General features: G+C 44.1%; 1 protein-coding gene across 1 annotated transcript; it reads left to right on the forward strand.

Moving 5' to 3' along the window:
• Positions 1-11,248: 11,248 nt before the first annotated feature.
• TMEM100 (transmembrane protein 100) lies at positions 11,249-18,558 on the forward strand. The gene is made up of 2 exons (XM_081181596.1): positions 11,249-11,436; positions 16,969-18,558. The coding sequence occupies exon 2, from the start codon at positions 17,034-17,036 to the stop codon at positions 17,436-17,438; it is 405 nt and encodes a 134-aa protein (XP_081037722.1). The 5' UTR covers positions 11,249-11,436; positions 16,969-17,033; the 3' UTR covers positions 17,439-18,558.
• Positions 18,559-22,263: the final 3,705 nt, after the last annotated feature.

Below are 22,263 nucleotides of genomic sequence, written 5' to 3' on the forward strand. Positions count from 1 at the left end.
CGCTCAACCTGAAGCGTATTTATCCCGAGGTATGACTTTATGACCCACTGGACGTGGGTGGCACTGTGGGTTAAACCACAGAGCATAGGACTTGCCGATCAGAAGGTCCATGGTTCGAATCCCCATGACAGGGTGAGCTCCCGTTGCTCGGTCCCTGCTCCTGCCAACCTAGCAGTTCGAAAGCACGTCAAAGTGCAAGTAGATAAATAGGTACCGCTCCAGCAGGAAGGTAAACGGCGTTTCCATGCACTGCTCTGGTTTGCCAGAAGCGGCTTAGTCATGCTGGCCACATGACCCGGAAGCTGTCATTGGCCGGCTCCCTCGGCCAATAAAGCAAGATGAGCGCCGCAACCCCAGAGTCGGTCAGGACTGGACCTAATGGTCAGGGGTCCCTTTACCTTTACCTTATGACTGTATAGGCTGTCCCTATTTCCATCAGAGCAATGTTGGAGGGTACCCTAATGTACGGGTTGCACACACCCAGCGGAGCTAAATGTTAAACACCCTCCTCTGGGGGAGTCGCCTTCATTTCTGCAGGGCCCCTAAAATGAACCATTCTGAACTTTCTGTCTCTTTCTCTCCTCCCTATCTCAGAGTCAGGCAACAAAACAAAGGATCTATTTTCCTTTTCTCCTGCAAAACGTCCTTCTGTGGCGCCTCCCCCTTTTGCGCAGCCCCCCAATCAGGCCAGTGCTACCCATGATGAGCGTCTGTTCCCTCCCACACAACTTTCCTTTAATCCTGTGAAATTGTCTCCGGTCCCTTGATCTTTTCCTCTCTCCCACTTCTTTTTTTTAAACTCCGGCTCAGCAGTTTGTTTACGGTCCCTTGCTTCCCCTTCTTCTCGCGCTGCCGGACAAGTGTCTGCCCAGTGGCATTCCGGGCGAGCGAAGGTAAGCTCCGCGCACGGCTGGCTGGATTTTGTCCCTTTTTTATTCTTATTTTTGTTCCAAATTTATTATTATTAAAAAAATTTTTTTTGCTCCAGCTGTTGGTCGCGCTCGAGGGAGGGAGCCGAGCGCCAGAAGCGTCGGCGGAGATCTGTCAGGCATTTGCTGAATGGGAGAATATTCATCGCATCGGAGCTTTTGAAAGTGGGTCTATTTCTTTTCCTTCTCTCCCCGCTCCTCGTTTAAGTTTATATTTCGGCTTTTCTGCTTCTTAAAAGCGGGGGAAGTATTAGAGTGGATGGGGAAACCCAGCCAGATGGGCGGGGAATAAATACATAAATAAATAAATTTATTATTATTATTATTATTATTATTATTATTATTATTACCCCCGCCAACTCCTAATTTCACTTTTCCTGGACTTTATATCAAAATGCCATGCTATGATACTATAAGAGAAAACGGCGTTCTTTCTTTCTTATGAAACGATGTGCTTGGGATAAACTTCGATGGTGGTGGAGTGTTCAAATGAGAGATAAATTGGGCAGCGAGCACTTTTCTTAATGGCTTGGGGAAAAGAGACCACCCCACCCCCATCCCTTCAGGATTTCTTGGTTTCCTAGTCCTCTTACATTCTCCCCCTTTGGGGCTTCCAACAGTGCAATCGTCTGCCAGTCTACTCGGAAGTAAGTCCCATTGTGTGCAGCGGGGCTTACTCCCAGGTAAGTATGCGTAGGATTGCAAACGTCGGGCGACTTACTGGAGAGTAAGCCGCCATCGAACACAATGCGATTTACTTCTGAGTAGATACACGTGGGACTGGAACTTATGGTTGCTACTGTAATAACTGAATTCGAACCTCGAAAGAGAATTTCCTAAAAGTTAATGCCCTGGGAGAGCTAAGACTGTGTTTTCAGAACTGGCTTCTCTAGGAGGGAGAGACTGACCAAATGTAAAAACCCTTTCCCTATGAATTCCCATTAGAATCTTATTATTGTCGCCTTGAGAAATATATTAAATATTTTGCATTTCTCTATGTTACTGTCCTAACAGTTTAGCAGTTTTCACACAGGACCAGAGTGGTCTTATTTTATTTTATTTTTTGAGATTAGGGGGAATGGGGGGGGCATGAACTTTTAATGCTTGTATTGTGGTGTACAACGACACCTCCCAGCAAACCAAGTACAGTATGCAGGGCTACGCTCAACAAAAGGATCTGATCCGGTAGACATGTGGCTCAAATCACCTGACATCAAATGATCAAAAAGTGTGTGTGGTGTTTTTTTTGGGGGGGGGGGATTGTGGTTGCCAAGAAAGGAGCAAGGGAGATGGCATGGAAACTCTCCTTTACGTTACAATTTTCTTAAAAAGCAGCAGGTCTCTATTTTATTTATTGGTGTGTGTTTTTAAGTGCGTAAGCGGAAAAGCAATTTAACCTCCTTCTCCCTTCCCCATACAAATACTACTGCTCTAATTATAGCATTGAGGCTGCAAGCCCATGCAGACTGTGTCAGGAGTAAGTTTCATGGGTAGGGCTTACTTCTGAGTAAGTTGCCTGAGATCGCATTAAAATTGCCGGCAACTGTTACACCCAGCAAGGGTCTTCTTCTTGTTGTTGTTGTTGTTGTTTATTGTTTGCTGGGTCTTTGTATTTTTAAAGAGGAGCAAGGACACAAGTGGCAATTCACATAATTTCAAAGGTGCAGAGTGTTGTAGTTATTCATGGAGAGAGATTTACTCTGCATGTGCTCAGTGACTTTCTCAGTGCTTCAAATACCCCCAGGGCTACATCCTAGCCTGAAAACAGTTTCTGGGGTGACCACAGATTTTCTTGATGATGATTTAATGTTCTGTAGCCCCAGGAATGTGTAGGGCACACTATAGGAGACATAAATGCCCAGAGGAATTGCAGTCTAGTTCATACAGTTCTTTGCGGAGTATAAGGAGGCATTTGAGAATGTATAGTGAAGATTGGTTAGAGGGAATTTTTCAGGTGATGGAGGGACAGGTTAGATGATATTAGGGCAAATCTGAAAGGAGGCTGAGGATAGAACCCACTCCTCACCCTCTCCAGAATATCATAAGGTTAGATCCATTTTTGTGGTCACATTCATCCTGCTAGGATCTCTGTCCGTAAAACTCTGCAGTGATTTAGATATCTGCAAAACTTTCCTGATGGGAGATGACAATGGGACAAGATGAATGCCTAATGGACCACCGCAGCCTTCTGAAAAGCCAGCTATTATCTGCCTCTGGCCTTGGATGAAGAAAATAAAGTGGTCATAAGAAGGACATTGAATAGATTAGAGAACCCACATGGAGTGTCCTGGCAGAAAGACATAGGAGAACAGTGCTTTTCAGCCTGAAATCTCTCAGAATACAAATTTCTTACTTCATTAGTGGGGCTTTACTTCCAAGTAAATATGCTTAAGGTTGCAGCTGTTGGCTGCAATTGTATCCCCACTTACCTGGAAATAAGATTTGTGGAACTAAACAGCGCTTGCAATCTGAGTAGACATGCCTCAAAATGCAGTCGGTGACAATCTTGCATATGTCAAAGCAATATTTATCGTCCTAACTCCCTTTGCGCCTGTTCTATATTACCTCTCCTGAATCAGTCCCGATGCATAAATCAGTGCTCCATTTATTCCTAGTTGATTACCTCTTATAAAATGGGTGAAATTTGAAAGTGCTTACTCCTATGTACTCAATGATGGTTCTGCTTGGGGTTTTTCATATGGGTCCCATCCAAACTGACTAGGTCTACACCGAGTCAGACCATTGGTTCATCTAGTAAAGTTCTGTATACACCAGGGCCCACCAGGGCTGGACTACACCTCCCCAAAGCCCCAGCCAGCAGAGTCAATGTTCAGAGACACTGGGATCTGTAGCCTCAGCGCATCTAGAGGACCGGTGGTTTCCCATCTCTGTTCTGTGCTGCCTTGCAGTGGATCTTTGGGATTTCAGACAGGAGATTTTCTCAGCACCACCTAGAGATGACAGTAATGTCTACTGCATTCATAACATGAGATAAGCCTTCCTTTGACACCGGGTTTCCCAAACTTGGGACTCCAGCTGTTTTTTGGACTACAGTTCCCATCATTCCTGACCACTGGTCCTTCTAGCTAGGGATGATGGGAGTTGTAGTCCAAGTTTGGAAAATCCTGATTTGACACATCACTTACATCTAGTAAACAAATCTGAACAAAAGCTTGATAAATGGGTTGTCTGGAAGCTCTGCTTTGTCTCCAGCCTCCTCAGACAATTTAAACCTTTTGTCTTTGGGGATTTTCTGTACAGTGGTACCTCAGGTTACAGACACTTCAGCTTACAGACGCTTCAGGTTACAGACTCCGCTAACCCAGAAATAGTACCTCAGGTTAAGAACTTGCTTCAGGATGAGAAAAGAATTTGCGCAGCGGCATCCTGGCAGCAGTGGGAGGTCCCATTAGCTAAAGTGGTACCTCAGGTTAAGAACAGTTTCAGGTTAAGAACGGACCTCCAGAACGAATTAAGTTCTTAACCTGAGGTACCACTGTACTAGCTAGTGAACTGAGACCGACAGGCTGTGTCTCACATTTTGCCTTGGTCAGTTTCATCTCAGCCTTTATGCTAGCAGAATACAGTTTCCTCATCCCCATGCACTGAAACACCTATCGGCTTGGTTTTAAACAGAGCTGCCCTAGATCCAGAATTTCACGGACATAGCCGGGATTCGTCCTTCGAAAATGGCGTCTGGGCGGAATTTTCAGAAAGCGGCAAAAACGACAGGGGAAACCCGGGTGTATGGCAGCCCATATTGGAAATGGTGCTTTTGGGGGGCGATTTTCTGGGGGGGGGAACCTTCATGGGGGGGATTGTGCAAAAGCTCAACAACTTCCCCCCTCAAAAGTAACAATTTTGCCAAACAAAAAGCTGAAAAACATTTTTGTGTTTGGATTTTCACAGGGAGAAATGGTGTCTGTTACATGCGAATGCCATATTGTCCTATATTGCCTTTGAATTGGTTTTCCCAAGACCTTAGGTGCAATTGCATGTTACGAAACAAAGAATCATAGAGTTGGAAGGGATGCCCAAGGGTGATTTAGTCCAATCCCCTGCAGGAATCCCTGTAACCTTGCTTCTCGCAGGGAGGGAACCGCCAGAAGGCCCTCGGTGCTTTACCTCAGTGTCCAGGCTCAACGATGGGGGTGGAGACGCTCCTTCAGGTATACTGGGCCGATCCATGACAGACGGATACTTTATACGGGATTCTTCACAACATGTTTGCCCTGGGTATAAGAGTGCTTAAATGTCTGGTGTGGGTGTGACCAACGCCTGCTCCCAAGTCATGTGGCTGGCAGTACATGACTAAACCTGAATGGTGCACCATGTGCACAAATGGCTCCTATTGCTAGCAAGGGCATGTAAGTGGGTGCTGGGTGGCATCTTTACAGGCCTGCCACGCCTATGTTTCGGTGGCGCAAGACAGAATATGTGCACATGTGTGCGCCAGCCCAAAAGTGTACTGCCAATCTCTGCTTGGGAGTCAGATCCTCTCAGTCTTAAAAAAGTGATTGCTGAACTTTCCGTAGGTATTTGAATCATCCCTCGACTTGGCTTGCCTGTGAGGTAGAGGGAGAGTCTTGTCCTATAAACCCTGATCACGATTGAAAATAGATTGTGTCTCATTGACATGCTCCACTCTTTTGCGTTGGTTGGGGCATCATAGCAGGGCTTTGTTTTGTTTGCAGGTTGGGTGAAGGATAACCCTAATCCTAAACACATTTACTTGGAACAAAACAGCACTCCGTGGAGCGGGGATGTCAATGGCAGTGTACCTAATCCTGAACTTGCATTTAGAACTTGTTGTTGTTGTTGTTTAGTCGTTTAGTCGTGTCCGACTCTTCGTGACCCCATGGACCAGAGCACGCCAGGCACTCCTGTCTTCCACTGCCTCCCGCAGTTTGGTCAAACTCATGCTGGTAGCTTTGAGAACACTGTCCAACCATCTCGTCCTCTGTCGTTCCCTTCTCCTTGTGCCCTCCATCTTTCCCAACATCAGGGTATTTTCCAGGGAGTCTTCTCTTCTCATGAGGTGGCCAAAGTATTGGAGCCTCAGCTTCAGGATCTGTCCTTCCAGTGAGCACTCAGGGCTGATTTCCTTAAGAATGGATAGGTTTGATCTTCTTGCAGTCCATGGGACTCTCAAGAGTCTCCTCCAGCGCCATGATTCAAAAGCATCAATAGGATCACTTAGTCCAGCATTTCCCATTCTGGCCAGCAGCAAGGCTCTGGGGTGCTATCTGGATTTTTAAAACTGAAAATCTAAGATAGATCTTTTGAATGTGCTCTGTCTTGGAGCTACATACAGTCCCTTCCCCTAAAGGTGTAACTTATCTTCCCTAAATTTCATAGATTTGTCTGGGAAAGGAACTCAGGGACTCTTAAGCAGCTGCTTCCTCCATTGAAATGAACAGGGTAGACCGGGAGGGTATAGATGATCCAGGTGTGTATCAGGGCTGCCAGGACGAATTGCTGGATCAGAGCGAGGAAACATGACTCAGCAAAATAAAAGAAACACGACCCAGCGGAATAAAGGAGGCCCATTTTGCACTACTATTTCAGTTATTTAAGCTCTGGTTGTTTAATTCAGCTGTGCAGTTTCAAGAACCGCGATGGGAAAGGAAGAACAGATTAATGTTTTCCTCCAATGACCACTGTTAAGGCTGCTCCTTTGGAACGTATCATGTGTGCTGGGAACATGGGGATTTGCTTTACAGTGGTACCTTGGTTCTCAAACTTAATCCGTTCCAGAAGTCCATTCCCAAACCAAAGCGTTCCAAAACCAAGGCACGTTTTCCCATAGAAAGTAATGCAAAATGGATTAATCCGTTCCAGACTTTTAAAAACAACCCCTAAAACAGCAATATAACATTAATTTTGCTATCTAGCGAGACTATTGATCTATAAAATGAAAGCAATAAACAATGTACTTCAGTCACACAATCAATCAATCAGTAGCTGAACTGGGTTCCACACAGTCACACAAAAAAGAGAGCCGCAAAAACACAAAATAAATAGCAAAAACAGACAGACCTCAGTGTAACACTCAAAATGGAAGCGTAACACTCAAAATGGAGCACATTCAGCTTCCAAAAAAAAGTTCGCAAACCGGAACACTTACTTCCAGGTTTGCAGTGTTTGGGTTCCTAGTTGTTTGAGTACCAAGGCGTTTGAGAACCAAGGTACCACTGTATATCAGAACCACTAGTTCATCAGTCATGTGTACACTGACTGACTGGTAGTAGCTGTCCGGGGTTTCAGGCAGGAGTCACTCCCAGTCCTACCTCGAGTTGCCAGGCATCGGGACCTTCTGCCTGCCAAACAGAGGCTCTGCCACTGAGCTACTAACGGTCACGGCGCTGAATGTTGCTCTTCCTCTTGAATATCCCACACCTTTCCAGCTTGCGCCGGCTGCTGTGTTGAAATGGCCCTAACAATCCCTCGCAACCACACATGCGTACCAAAGGAATGTCGAGTAAGCTTAGTAACAAATCTTTTGCTGGTTCAGAAGGTTAACCCGGCTGCCTGGCGGTTTCACAGCTGTTCCTCCTGTTGACAATCGCTTTGGCTCTCTCTTGGCTGAGATGTGTCACGGAAAAGTGTCTGCCCTGAGTTCTGGCTCGTCGAAGCGCAGGTGGCTGAAGAAATCTCTTAAACATGTTGCATTTAAGCAGGGTCTTCTCCTAAACTGCCACCCAATGGGGCATGGCTTAGGGCTGGGGTGTTTGTTAGGAATGAATGTTTTTTCATGATATTGTGTGTGTGTGTGTGTGTGTGTTTGTATTCTAGAGACAACCTGTGGAGGACCCATGCAATCTAACTTTAGTGCTGTGCTTCTTCCAGCACTACGTCAGGGATTTCTCTGACCAAGGATGGGAAATACCGTATTTTTCGCTCTATAAGACGCACCTGACCACAAGAAGCACCTAGTTTTTGAAGGAGGAAAACAAGAAGAAGAAAAATTCTGAATCTCAGAAGCCAGAACAGCAAGAGGGATTGCTGCGCAGTGAAAGCAGCAATCCCTCTTGCTGTTCTGGCGTCTGGGATAGCTGCACAGCCTGCATTCGCTCCATAAGACGCACACACATTTCCCCTTACTTTTTAGGAGGGAAAAAGTGAGTCTTATAGAGCAAAAAATACGGTATCTGTGGCCAAGGCATCCTTGAAACTATAATCAATTATTTCAACAGACAACAATGTTTTCAAGCGTTGCTTATCCCATTCTACGATAATTGCATTTTTGCATTAAAACAAGCTCTGCAGCAGACCCTCCAACATTTCTCCGATGAAAATAAGGACGTCCTATTCCATAATAGTAATAATAATTTTATTACTTATACCCCGCCCATCTGACTGGGTGGCTTCCAACATATATAAAAACATAATAACACATTAAACAACGTCCCTATACAGGGCTGCCTTTGGATGTCTTCTAAAGGTTGTATAATTACTAATCTCCGTGGCTTGTGGATGGCATAGCTCCATACTTGCCAACGTTTCTCTGATGAAAATAGGGATGTCCTAAGGAAAAGCGGAACATTTCAGGATCAAATCAGAAACTGGGACAGCTTCTGTAACTCTGGGACTGTCCCTGGAAAATAGAGACACTTGGTCTTCTGCAGCAACAGACTGCCACATTTATTTTCAGTAACTTAAAAAGAAAATGACCTTCTCAGTGTTATTTCTGCACCTTCCTGCTGCTGCCACTAAATGGGGTATGGATGCGGAAAGAAAAAAAAAATCATAATGGGTTTGTGTTCGCCTCTACATAATTCCATCCTTATTTCAGACAAAGTGATATATCCGTATATCACAATGTTTAGCTGGTGATACATTGCTATGTTGATAACTAGGTATCTCCCAGTCCTACTCTAATGCTGGGCTTCTTCCTGCACAGAGGGAAATGTAAACCTTTTATTCCAACTACTGCAGGGATGTGTGGTTAGGGAAAGGGCAATCATAGAATTGTAGAGTTGGAAGGGGCGCAACTCCATCTAGTCCAGTCTACTGCAATGCTGGAATCACTTGTGTTCCCTGTTCTCCCAGTGATTGCCTCCAAGCTGTTGCTACTCCCCTCAAAAAATCAGATTTTTGCACAGTGGCGGTGCAATGCTCAGGGAAGTGTGAGTTAGCGCTCGCTTTCAAGCGCCGTCATCATACAAATCAGAGTGAATTCTTATTCAGCGTGGCCTCATTGCCCTGAAAACAGATCAGGCTGAACCCTCAATAAACAAGTCCTTTGGAAGCATGCTGTATCTCTTTGTCAGATAAGGCAGCTTGTGAGAAGAATTATTTGGAAAGCTTTATGGTGAGCAATGAGGTCCAGCTCCGAGGGCCTTCTGGCAGTTCCCTCGCTGCGAGAAGCCAAGTTACAGGGAACCAGGCAGAGGGCCTTCTCGGTAGTGGCACCCGCCCTGTGGAATGCCCTCCCATCAGATGTCAAGGAGAAAAACAACTACCAGACTTTTATAATAAATAATGTAAATAAATTTTATTTGTATCCCGCTCTCCCCAGCCAAAGCCGGCTCAGAGCGGCTAACATCATATAAATAAGACAATATGCATAATACAATATACAATATGCAAATAGAATAACATTCAACATTCATTAAAACAATATAGAATAATATTAAATATCAGCATTTCAAAATTAAACAGAAATCCACTCAACAGTTACAATAAGTAATTTCTAAACTCCAATCAATAAAACAACAGCAAACCACAGTGCACAACATAATACAATACAAAATGAGAAGCCGAGACTGGAGGGTGGAGCAAGGCAGGTGGAAGGAGGCCTTGCCTGATGGAGTCTCTCCCCTCACAGTTCTTCCTCCAGGCACAGCTTCCTTATGAGGGGATCCAGGGCCAGGGAGTGGGGCAAGGCAGGTGGAAGGAGGCCTTGCCTGATGGAGTCTCTCCCCTCACAGTTCTTCCTCCAGGCACAGCTTCCTTATGAGGAGACCCAGGGCCGGAGGGTGGGGCAAGGCAGGTGGAAGGAGGCCTTGCCTGATGGAGTCTCTCCCCTCACAGTTCTTCCTCCAGGCACAGCTTCCTTATGAGGAGACCCAGGGCCGGAGGGTGGGGCAAGGCAGGTGGAAGGAGGCCTTGCGTGAGGGAGTCTCTCCCCTCACTTTTAGAAGACATCTGAAGGCAGCCCTGTTTAGGGAAGCTTTTAGTGTTTAATAGACTATTGTTTTTTAATATTCTGTTGGAATCCGCCCAGAGTAGTTGGGGAAACCCAGCCAAATGGGTGGGGTATAAATAATAAATTATTATTATTATTATTATTATTATTATTATTATTATTATTATTATTATTAAGAAGGATGGCAATAGAAGGCCGAGCAGCATGAACAATGGAGCTTGTGGAGCTATGGATGTCTGTTCTGTGAACTTCTAGAGGAAAATGTTCTGCTGAGTTTTGGAAATAGCCTGGAATCAGGGCAATTCCCGTGGGTGGGAGGGAGATCTGGCAATATTTGATTCCAGAGAATTCTTCACAGAGTGGTATTTTATTATGGAAAATCCCTGAACCCCACATTTGAGGAAGGAGAGATCCGAAAGTGTGTGTTTTCTACCCACTGTGAAGCAACAGAACATTTCTTACATGGAATGCTGTTGAATGGTTCGTATAACTATAGAGTTCTTTTTTTAATTTTTTTTTGTTTGATTTAGTTTGATTTTGTTTGTAAACATACAACAGGAAACAATTCAAAATCCAAATATTGAGATTGCTCTGAATCACCTGACTCCCCCCCCCCCCAATCCCTTCCATGGGTCCTAATGGTAATATTTACAACTGCGTATCAATACTATCCAAGTTTTATCCTTCCAAATTGTCCATGCTTTCTGTCAGTTTACAAGTGTGGTTAAAATCCTGCTAACATTTTAACCTGCTTACTGTACAATGTTCTGGTAAATAGAATGTAAACTTTTCCCATTCTTTTTTTAAAAAATTGTCCTCTTCATTTCTAAGCTTCCCAGTTAATTTTGCCATTTCAGCCTAGTCCATCAACTTGGTTTGCCATTCTTCTTTGGTTGGAGTTATTTCTTCCTTCCATTTCTGGGCTAATAGCAGATGTATGTATGTATGTTGTCGCATACATAAACAGTCTTTTCTGATCCTTTGGCATCTCGGTACCTGTAATAACTAATAAAAAGGCTTCTGGTTTTTAAACAAAACTTATTTTAAACATTTTTTCCCCATTTCATTATATATCATCTCCTAGATTTTTTTTATTGCTTTGCACATCCACCACATATGATAAAAGGTACCTTCATATAACTATATAGTTCTAACATCACATCTTCTTCCTTCCTAGGTCACCTCTATCTGGTCCTCTGGTTTTAAAAAGAAAAGGAAGCCACATAAAATCGGTTTATTTCTGGTGCTTGGGAGAAGAGGTGGTGGTGGGAAACCCAGTGAAGATTTCCAGAACATACCCTCAAGTTTATCTCTTTGCTCACCAAGCCAAGCCGTCATGGACTTCCTATGGATGAGGTAGGTGGGTACAGGTGGTGGTGTGTTGGTTGCTTGCTGTTTCTTAATTATGGAAGCAAACAGGAGGATCTCTCTGTTGACAGCTGGGCATCCCTGGTCAAGTCTAGCACTCGCTAAGCTGGAGCTACCTAAAGTAATATGCCATCCCAAATAGGTGCTGTGTGCCCCCTTTTCTCCCTCTGCCTGGGTAATTTGTGGAAATAAAAGTTGTCAAAACAGCAGGAGAAGGGACAGGAAAGCAGGTGTGTGTGCTTTGGAGTCGAAAGACAGAGCTTTACCAAACACAAGCACACAGATTTTCCTGTCCCTTCTCATTTGCAAAGGTGCTCGGGCTGCTTACTTAACTGGGAGTAAGTGCACTGAACTTACGTACAGGTGTAGGGTACAAGATGGGCAAGGTATTATTATTATTACTATTACTATTATTATTGGAATAGGACGTCCCTATTTTTGTTGGAGGGTATGATAAAGCACTGGGACGTGGGTGGCACTGTGGGTTAAACCACTGAGCCTAGGGCTTGCTGATCAGAAGGTCGGTGGTTCGAATCCCTGCGACGGGGTGAGCTCCCGTTGCTCGGTCCCTGCTCCTGCCAACCTAGCAGTTCGAAAGCACGTCAAAGTGCAAGTAGAGAAATAGGTACCGCTCTGGCAGGAAGGTAAACGGCGTTTCCATGCGCTGCTCTGGTTCGCCAGAAGCGGCTTAGTCATGCTGGCCACATGACGCGGAAGCTGTACGCCGGCTCCCTCGGCCAGTAAAGTGAGATGAGCGCCGCAACCCCAGAGTCAGTCACGACTGGACCTAATGGTCAGGGGTCCCTTTACCTTTACCTATGATAAAGCACTACTGGGTCACTGCCACCAGAACTATATGTGGAACCCCAAAGCAATTCTGTTCTGAGATGCCTCTAGCCTCCTGAGCTGTAACTCTGGAAAGATACCCAGGAATCTATAGGTCTAGTTCTATGACATAGCTAAGCCCATAGACCCTTTTAAGCTACGTAGACTTGTGGCACCTATGCCACAATTTGGGCACCCCTACCATAAAGCGATTTCCAAGAGATGTATCTATTGAAGAATCAGATGAGCAACCTCTAGGTGCCCTTTATATGTTGCATCCATGCCTGGATAGCTCCACTACTAGTACTATTACTACTACTACTACTACTAATAATAATAATAATAATAATAATAATAATTTATTATTTATTCCCCACCCATGTGGCTGGGTTTTCCCAGCCACTCTGGGCGGCTCTCAACAGAACACTAAAAACAGAATAACACTTCAATCATTAAAAACTTCCCTGAACAGGGCTGCCTTCAGATGTCTTCTAAAAGTCACATAGTTGTTTATTTCCATTACATCTGATGGGAGGGCGTTCCACAGGGCAGGCGCCACTACCGAGAAGTCCCTCTGCTTGGTTCCCTGTAACCTCACTTCTCACAATGAGGGGACTGCCAGAAGGCCCTTGGCGCTGGACCTCAGTGTCCAGGCTGAACAATGGGAGTGAAGACGCTTCATCAGGTATACTGGAACGAGGCCGTTTAGGGCTTTAAAGGTCAGCACCAACACTTTGAATTGTGCTTGGGAGCGTACTGGGAGTCAATGTAGGTCTTTAAGGACCGGTGTTGTGTGGTCTCGGCGGCCACTCCCAGTCACCAGTCTAGTTGCCACATTCTGGATTAGCTGTAGTTTCTGGATCACCTTCAAAGGTAGTCCCACGTAGAGTGCATTGCAGTAGTTGAGCATCCCCTTTCAAGTGCATTTCCTACATTCTTTCCTATGCCAAGGAAGCCCCTCCCCCTTTTTTGCATGGTCTCTCATCCCTCAGCACTGCTGTTGTAGAACCATAGAACACAACCCTGAAATCAAGAATCTCCTGCTCTGCTGACTGAACTGCCCCATGTTCAAGACCTGTAATGTTATAGCTGCATGATGGGGAATGCTGCTTTCATGGCACTGCTATAAAGTGTGAGCTAGTTGATATAATGAGGCGGCTGCAGGCCTGACTCTCATATAGCCTCATTCTTGGCGATTCCTTTCCATCATGGAGGGATAAGTGATAGAAAGCCTTTAGGTGTTTTTTTTTTTGCCGGAAACCATCTTTCCCTACAAAGGGTGCCTACTCAGTGTTCTTCTTTACAGAGCACAGTCCTCTGCTTGAAGGCATCCTCTATTTAAAGGGATGCTGTGTCCAGTTCATTTTAAAGACAAATTACCTTAAAAAGGAAGAATGGGGCTCTTGAATTTGCCCATCGAAAGTTAGCAGCTGGACAACAGACTTGGTGATCATGTTGCTTTAAGAGCAGCAATCCATTCTCCGAAAAGAGGTGTGTGTACTAGGCATAAAAGGGCAAAGGAACTACATTGTATATGAACCCAAATTGTCCAGAATAGAATTGGAACATCCTTCTGTGCTAACAAAAGTCTTAGTTAGATTCCCTCTGTTGCCTGCTAAATCTACATGGCACATAGCTTGTGGTGATCACCTGCAGCAATACACTTTGCAGCACACTCACTGTGATGAAGAAACTTGTCAGGGTGCAATAAGGTCTCTTTTACCATGACTTTAGTCGTCTTCAATAAACCCAATTGAAAATTTGTTCTGATTGTGGAATGGTTGAGAGGGTTAGATAACCTCGAAAACTAGCCAGGATTTTTCTTGAAAGAAGCATGCAAGAATTTCCAGAACAATGCCACATTTTTTTTTCATTTTTTTTTCAAAGTTTCAAAAAAACCAACAATTTTTTTACACACACGTTTACATTAAATCATAGTCCATATCAGTACCTGTATGGGGTTCCCTGAACCCCAAGACTCCCCCCCCCACGCCTCCCTTGGCTTCCAAAATTTATCTTCCTTTTTTTACTGCATCTAATTACATTTATCTAAATTATTACACTTCCATTTTATCCTTTGCCGTTTTAAATTACAAGTGCTATATCAGTCCTGCTAACATTTCTATAAAGTTATGCCAATCTTTGTTGAATTTATTATCCTCTTGGTGCCTGGTTTTCCTAGTCAGCCTTGCCATTTCTGCATAGTCCATCATCTTCATTATCCATTCTTCTTTCAATGGGGTTCTTTCTTTTTCCCATCACTCAGCAAATAACATTCTTGTCGCTGTCATCGCATAGATAAACAGTACTTTTTTATCCTTTGGTAATTCTTCTCCTAGGGGACACGGGTGGCACTGTGGGTTAAACCACAGAGCCTACGGCTTGATGATCAGGAGGTCAGTGGTTCGAATCCCCGCAACGGGGTGAGCTCCCGTTGCTCGGTCCCTGCTCCTGCCAACCTAGCAGCTCGAAAGCACGTCAAAGTGCAAGTAGATAAATAGGTACTGCTCGGGTGGGAAGGTAAACAGTGTTTCCGTGCTCTGGTTTGCCAGAAATGGCTTAGTCATGCTGGCCACATGACCGGAAGCTGTACGCCGGCTCCCTCGGCCAGTAAAGCGAGATGAGCGCCGCAACCCCAGAGTCGTCCACGACTGGACCTAATGGTCAGGGGTCCCTTTAATTCTTCTCCTGTTATACCTAATAAGAAGGCCTCTGGTTTTTTAACAAAAGTTATTTTAAACATTTTTCCCCCAGTTCATTTTAAATCATTTCCCAGAAGGCCTTTGCTATTTTACAAGTCCACCACGTGCCACATTTTCAACAAGAAGAAAGAAAGAAACTCTCTCAAAAACTAATATTGGTCAGATCACCGCTCCTTCTCTAATCCCACGCAGCAACGCAGAAAGGCAAGGTTTTTCATCAAGGATGGTGTGTTTTTTCTAATGAAGTCCACTTTTAAGTGGAAACAAAATGGCCTTAAAAGGTTTTTTTCTGAGAACAAGTTAAAATGGAAGGGCACAGAGTAGGAGCTGCAACAATCGCCACAGTCACTCTGTGACTCATCATCAAAGAATCTGAAATCAGAATTAATATTTGCAGAAAATGAGCTTGTGTGGGGGGTTTTGTGTGTGTGTGCAAGGAATGCTTGATAAGCAGTTAAGCAAGCTTGGATGCTGCTGGGCCCTAGGAAATTGCAAATGAATCTTTGGTCTTGCTTATTTGGCAACTATTCCTGACCAGCGGGCGATATCTGATGATTTAGGCAGTGATGGCAGTTTATTATGCAACAGGCAAGAACAAAGGCTGGTGAGAAATGTGAGTGTGCAAAAAAGGTTGTGAAGTATATATAGGCTTCATTTTAAAAAATGCATCTATATTGGACGTGTTATTGTGTAAAAACAACAACAAACCTCCTTGTGTTTCATAGCTATGCTCTTCATATATAGAAGCCATAAGGGTTTCAGTTTCATTCATTTAAACGATAAAGTAGACTGCATTTTAAAATTGCCTCTGAGTGTTAAAACTGTTGATTGCTGAGATATATGTGTCTAAGAAATGTGAATGTATCTATCGCTCTAAGGACAAATTTAGGTAACTTCTGCTTATCAGTTTTGAAGCAAAAATAAGGCATTGGTTTCTATAGACCTGAGGTGGAGCAGATATATATGTTCATAAATTAAGAGAAAGAGAAATTTTAAAAATCAGGATAACTGTCAAGGAACTATGAACCTCTAGACTTGGGCTGTGAATGTATTTTACTCTGGCTCCAGTGGGACACCCACAGTGTTTGAAGCTGTGGACACAGGATGTTAGCCACAATCCATATTTATCCTGTGGTTTCTTGAGAAATATTGCTGTTTGATCAAACCAGCCCTCAAATCAAACCAGCTTCGATTTGATACAAATAAGTAAGCTGTGGTTAAGCTAAGGTCTATAGCAATTGGGTGGAGACATCCAACCCAATGTTTTATGTTTTATCAACATAAAAGTGCAACTCAAAACACAACTTCTCTGCATTTCTGTTGAATTAAGGGTAGCAAAAATGAATTGAACCAATGTCCAGACTTTCAAAAACATTACTTGCAGAAACTTATCGTTCTAGATCAGGCATAGGCAAACTTGGCCCTCCAGATGTTTTGGGACTACAACTCCTATCATATCTAGCTAACAGGACCAGTGGTCAGCGATGATAGGAGTGGTAGTCCTAAAACATCTGGAGGGCCAAGTTTGCCTATGCCTGTTCTAGATGAATTAAAACATAATATTTATAGTCACATGCTCATCCAAGCATGGGCTTACAAGTCTATTCCTCTAGCTTCTAAACAACCGTGTTTTCCTTCCTTTCTAGAGCTCAGCACTCAGACTTCTGTATCTCAGTTAGGCCATGCCTTGCAGCTCCTGTGAGAGATTTCCTCTTTTACTTTCTCCTGCAGCTTTGCTCTCTTTCTTTCAAGCTGAGAAGAAGCACTCCAACACACTATGCAACTTAGCAGCATGCAAGCACTTACAATTTCAGTGAATTAAATGACCGTACTTCACCATTTCAAGTTGCTAATGTGTGCATAGCCTTTGTTGTTGGCGGTTGAGCCTACAGAGAGAAGAAATTCCAAAGTTTCACCCTGTTGTCTGGGTGAATCATTCTAAAAGCCACCCTCAAACACTCACCAATTCCAATGCTTTCCCCCCTTTCCACAGCTGAAACGTTTTCAACAGCACCCGGTCTATCTCCAGCCGCGCAAAATCCAGCCAGAAGTTGCAAGATGACCGACGAGCCCATCAAAGAGATCTTGGGAGGTTCCAAATGTCCTCAGTGTGCAACGCTGGAAAAGTGCAACAACAATGACTGCAGGGTGGCAGCCGTGCCTCTGGTGAGCGAGTGCCGGCTGACAGCCGCCACGGGGGGAGCCGAACTCTCCTGCTACCGCTGCACGATCCCGTTTGGGGTGGTGATCCTCATCGCCGGGGTGGTGGTCACAGCTGTGGCGTACAGCTTCAATTCCCATGGATCCATCATCTCCGTGCTTGGGCTGGTCATACTGTCCTCCGGACTCCTTTTGCTGGTGTTGAGTGCGTTGTGCTGGAAAATTCGACAGAAGAGCAAGAAGACAAAGAGGCGAGAAAGCCAGACGACTCTAGTGGCAAATCAGAGGAGCCTGTTTGCTTAGAACAGAAGCAAGCGAATAGGGATGGAGGGAGAGGTGGATCGCGGAACGGACGAGCCTATTTATTTGCAGTTGGGCTGCAGGATTTTATTAATGGCTGAATCGGATTTATTAAAAATAGGAGCTAAAACATGCTTAACAGCTCAGGAGTCCTTGGTATCTGTTTAATCGCAAGCCTGCTTCAAGATGCTCTAAGTTTGGTGTTTTGCGCTGGGTTTTTGTCCTCCTCCTCTTCTCTTTCAGCTGACTTCTGTCTTTCGGTTACCCAACTTGCATCGCAACGGTCAAATGTTATTGTTTTCATTCTTTGAGGGGTGGGAGGGAGCTGCTCTCCATTTTGTAGTGCAATTGTGGCCAAGCTCCCAAGTAAGAAGGCTCAGATGGAAAAACCTAGTCTGGTCAAAGCTAGCAGCAGGAAGCTGGTAATGCATGTCTGAAAAACTGACAGAAGCCAGGTAACCCACAATGGCCGGTTCTCTGTTTTGTGGTAGAATTAACATGTTTCATGAGTCTGCATGTGAAGAGAAGCCTGGTTTGATTATCCTTTCCTGAGAAGTACTGTCTGAAAAACGTGGGGCAAGGTGTACAGACAGTTTTATTTATTCATTATTAAATTTATAGCCTGCCCTTCCTCCAGAGGCTATTTAACCTGTCAGTGTTGATCTGCCATAAATTTGGAAGGGACCATGGCTGCATCTTATGTGGAGTTGACAGGGAAAGGGTCAAATGCCCCCCTCAACAGCTGCCTCTGTGCTTCAAATTCCACTAGAAAAAGAAGCTATCATTCCTTTGTTCCGGGAATTCCTGTGCATTCTGCAAATCTGGGGTAGGGAACCTGCGTGGACCTCCAGATGTTACAAGACTCCAAATCCCATCAGCCCCAGACAGCATGACCAATGTTCAGGGATGATGGGAGTTGTAGCCCCAAAGCAGCTGCAGGTAGTTAAGTCCCCCGGCTCTGGTGTTTCTTCTGGATTAAATAAAAAAGTTGCACAGCATGCCATGTTAAATTCATGTTTGTTTGCTTTGACTGTTGAAAATCGTCCTCCTTGCCGTTGCTCAGGAAAGCAGCCTTGACAAGCTACTTTCCTCTTTCCAAGGTAAGGAGAACTCTCCCTGCTCCCCGCTCCAAAAAGACACTAGCTGCCACCCCAGGTAACAGCAACAGACCCGCCAAGTGTCCCTAATTTTCCAGGGACAGTCACAGATCTACAGAAGCTGTCCTGGTTTTTGATTTGATCCTGGGACATCCCACTTTTCCTTAGGGCAGACACCCTTATTTTCATCAGAGAAATGTTGGAGGGTATGGAATAGGACGTCCCCAGGGTTTGTTTGCTTTTCCAGCCGGAACTCAATTCCGGCACCTCTCAGGTGGGCACCATTGCCGTTATGTAAGAGAACAAGGGAGGCATTCACGGTGAGTTCCGGCACCTCTTTTTCTAGAAAAATAGCACTGGACCGTCCCCATTTTCATCGGAGATATTTTGGAGGGTATGGAATAGGATGTCCCTATTTTCATCGGAGAAATGTTGCAGGGTATGTAGCAAATATTTGGACAATACAGTGGTACCTCGGGTTACATACGCTTCAGGTTACATACGCTTCAGGTTACAGATTCCGCTAACCCAGAAATAGTACCTCGAGTTAAGAACTTTGCTTCAGGATGAGAACAGAAATTGTGCTCTGGCAGCAGCAGGAGGCCCCATTAGCTAAAGTGGTGATTCAGGTTAAGAACAGTTTCAGGTTAAGAACGGGCCTCTGGAACGAATTAAGTACGTAACCAGAGGTACCACTGTATTGGAGAAGAATATCAAGAAAAATCAAGGATGTGACCCAATGGTTCCAGGGACCTGCTCCTTAGCACTGTTTTTCAACAGACGACAAGCCTATGGACCAGCTTTTCCCTCCGACATGTTGCCCTCTAGATGGTGTTGGACTCCCCGCAGCTCCAGCCAGCATGGCCAATCGCTAGGGATGATGGGACTTGGAGCCCAGCAACACCTGGATTGCAGCAGGTTAGGAAAACTGTCATACATGGCTTTGACTTACATATGTAGAGTTGGGGCTCCTCGCCCCTCTCCAAGGAACTGTGATAGCTGCATCAGCCCGGTTCTTGGGTATCAGCTTGGCTCTCCATTTTGTTCCCGTGATGTTTCTCTGTGGTACTTTGTAAAGAGTAATATTGATTTTCTTTTCTTTTTTAATGATTATTTTATGGGAAGGGTTGCTATTGTTTAGATACAGGGTGCTCTCTCTGTACTTATTAGCCCAAAGTAAACAGAAAGGTATGTTTATAGCTTTTTTTAAAAAGTGACATTTTTTTTGTAAGTTAACTATTATAACACTGTCATACTTAGCACTTTGGGGTGGTTTTGATATAAAAAAAATGGCTCCTAAAAATTGTACCCTCCATTTAAAAATAATAAACCATCTCTGCTGCTAAAGCATTAGAGAACCTAGTCCTTTGCATCCTGTTCTGAAGCTTTTTGCCCTGGTCCATCAAAGACAATCTCTGCAAATAGGTGGATTTTCTTTCTGATACTCATCCCAGCTCCATTGAATTGGATGGCTGCATTTCATACAGGAGAGGAATCACAGTGCCATCCAGGACAGTTAGTTGGCATTGGTCAAAGCACATCAAAGGTAGGGTAGGGTCTTTATCCATGCCTGAGCGCTTCTTTTTTATTATTTATTTATTTATTATTTTGACAGAGTAATAATCACAAATAAATAAGAATCAAAATGTGCACCCCACCCCTGCTACCATTCCATTGTAACTATCCGACCTCCCAAAATTTCAACACCTCTTACAATGGTTTAACCCTTGTAGAATTTGACAGTACAAATTCTACAAACACCTTCCGTATCTTCGAAATCATTTCTCCTGAATATTCCCAATCTTACCTTAATGGCACATGTTAATCTCTCATTAATAGCTATATCCCACACCTCTTTATACCATTCTTCCATTTTATATCCTGCTTGCCCCTTCCACCTCCTAGCTATCTTAATCCGCGCAGCTGTCAATAAATTTGTGAGCAAGTCCTTCAAAGCGAGGAATTATGTTCACATGTGGTGGGGGTGTAAATATGTACAATTTTTCTGGGAAATGGTGTTTAAGAAGATAACAGAAATCACTGGGTTAAAGCTGACCAAAAGTGCAGAGATATTATTATCAATTTAAGATGGGGTGGAATGTTCATAGGCTATGAAGGCCTGAGCGCTTCTTAAGCTATGGATAACTTTCTTTTTGCACCTTTAAACGCTGACCCTTATCTTCTGTAACTCATTCATGGAACTCACTGTCAATGGATGTGACAGTGGTAGGTAGCTTATAGGCTGTTTTCAATGGGGAATTGATTGAGGATGGAGCTCAATTTAATATGTAGATTATATATTATAAATTACATATTATAAATTTGAAGGAAGTGCCTTTGATTTGTGTTGTGGCATCTTACATGATAGAAAACAAGGTAGAAATAGATGGTGGACACCTGTAGGGTTCTTACATTTAAAGGGTACAGACATGGAGATTTTGCTGCCACATTGTTAATGATTTTAAAGCACTCTCTTGGATAGAAACAAGACTGTGGTCCAATCCTCTGCGGAATAGGAAGAAACCCTACTTTTTCCAATAGGGCTTCCTCCTAGGTAAGTGTGCACAGGATTGCAGCCTTCAAATGACTGCACGCATAATACTGTCTTGCTGTGCATTGACCAAGTTTCAAAACCATGTCCCAAAGCATATGCCCCTGATCGTTACTTCTTCCAGATGAATGAAACCCTGAAGCCCATCATTGCACAGATAGCTAGCTTATGTTTATATATTGCTTCCCACCGGTGCCTTTCTTCTGAGGAAAAAAAAAGTGGGGGAACTCACCAAGTTCATTTGTTCATTTATTGCGGGCCCAGTCGCAGTGCCACCCCCACACCAACCCCCAGCCAGCTGCTAAACGTAAGGTATGTTTAATAAACTCAAGCAGACAATGATCTAGATTAGAAATGACCACAACTTTATTGATTACAGATATTCTTCTTCTTCTTTGGCGATCACTCGTAGCCGAGTCAGATTGTCTTCCATGAACACGGTTTTAGCAGTAAGTCCGTAAGTGACTGTGGAGGCCAATTCTGGATCCACACGTCCTTCCACAGTGGAGACATAGGTTTCCAGACGGGAGTTGATCACGGTGAGGGTTTGCCATGCATGCCTTCCTCTTAGCACGTTTCTCCCTTTCGTCCTGAGTTTGAGTGTCTTCAAAGCCCATGACACCCTTGGTCAAGGCTGTTCTCCAGTTGGAGCACTCACAGGCCAGTGTTTCCCAATTGTCGGTGTTTATGTTACATTTTTTAAAAATTGCCTTGAGAGAGTCTTTGAACCTCTTTTGTTGACCACCATCATTATGGTTTCCATTTTTAAGTTCAGAATAGAGTAGTTGCTTTGGAAGACAATAATCAGGCATCCACACAACATGACCAGTCCAACGAAGTTGATGTTGAAGAATCATTTACAGATATAGACAGATTTTCAGCTCAGGCATTGGTTGTATATCTGTTACAGCCCCTGCAAACTAACAAAAAATCAATTATTTAATTTTTTAAAAGGTAAGGGAATTCAGTTCCCCTGAGTTCCTACTGGGGGGGAAAAAAACCCTGCTTCCCACAACCAGAGGTGTTCTGATGCTATTTTATAATAACGAAATGCAGAATATCCCCTTATCCCTTGCGCAGCACTGTTCAAGCTTATTTTAAAAATCCATATACCCCTCACGTATATACCCCTCATAGCTGAGATCCCTGGCCTTGTAAAGTGGAAGCTGTGATTTAAATA

Source organism: Podarcis bocagei (assembly GCF_964188305.1).
Source record: "Podarcis bocagei genome assembly, chromosome: 2".
In the NCBI taxonomy this organism is placed as follows: domain Eukaryota; kingdom Metazoa; phylum Chordata; class Lepidosauria; order Squamata; family Lacertidae; genus Podarcis; species Podarcis bocagei.

Bases quoted from the DNA above. Each gene is read 5' to 3' on its own strand.
- TMEM100 (XM_081181596.1), top strand. From the start codon at position 17,034: ATGACCGACGAGCCCATCAAAGAGATCTTGGGAGGTTCCAAATGTCCT.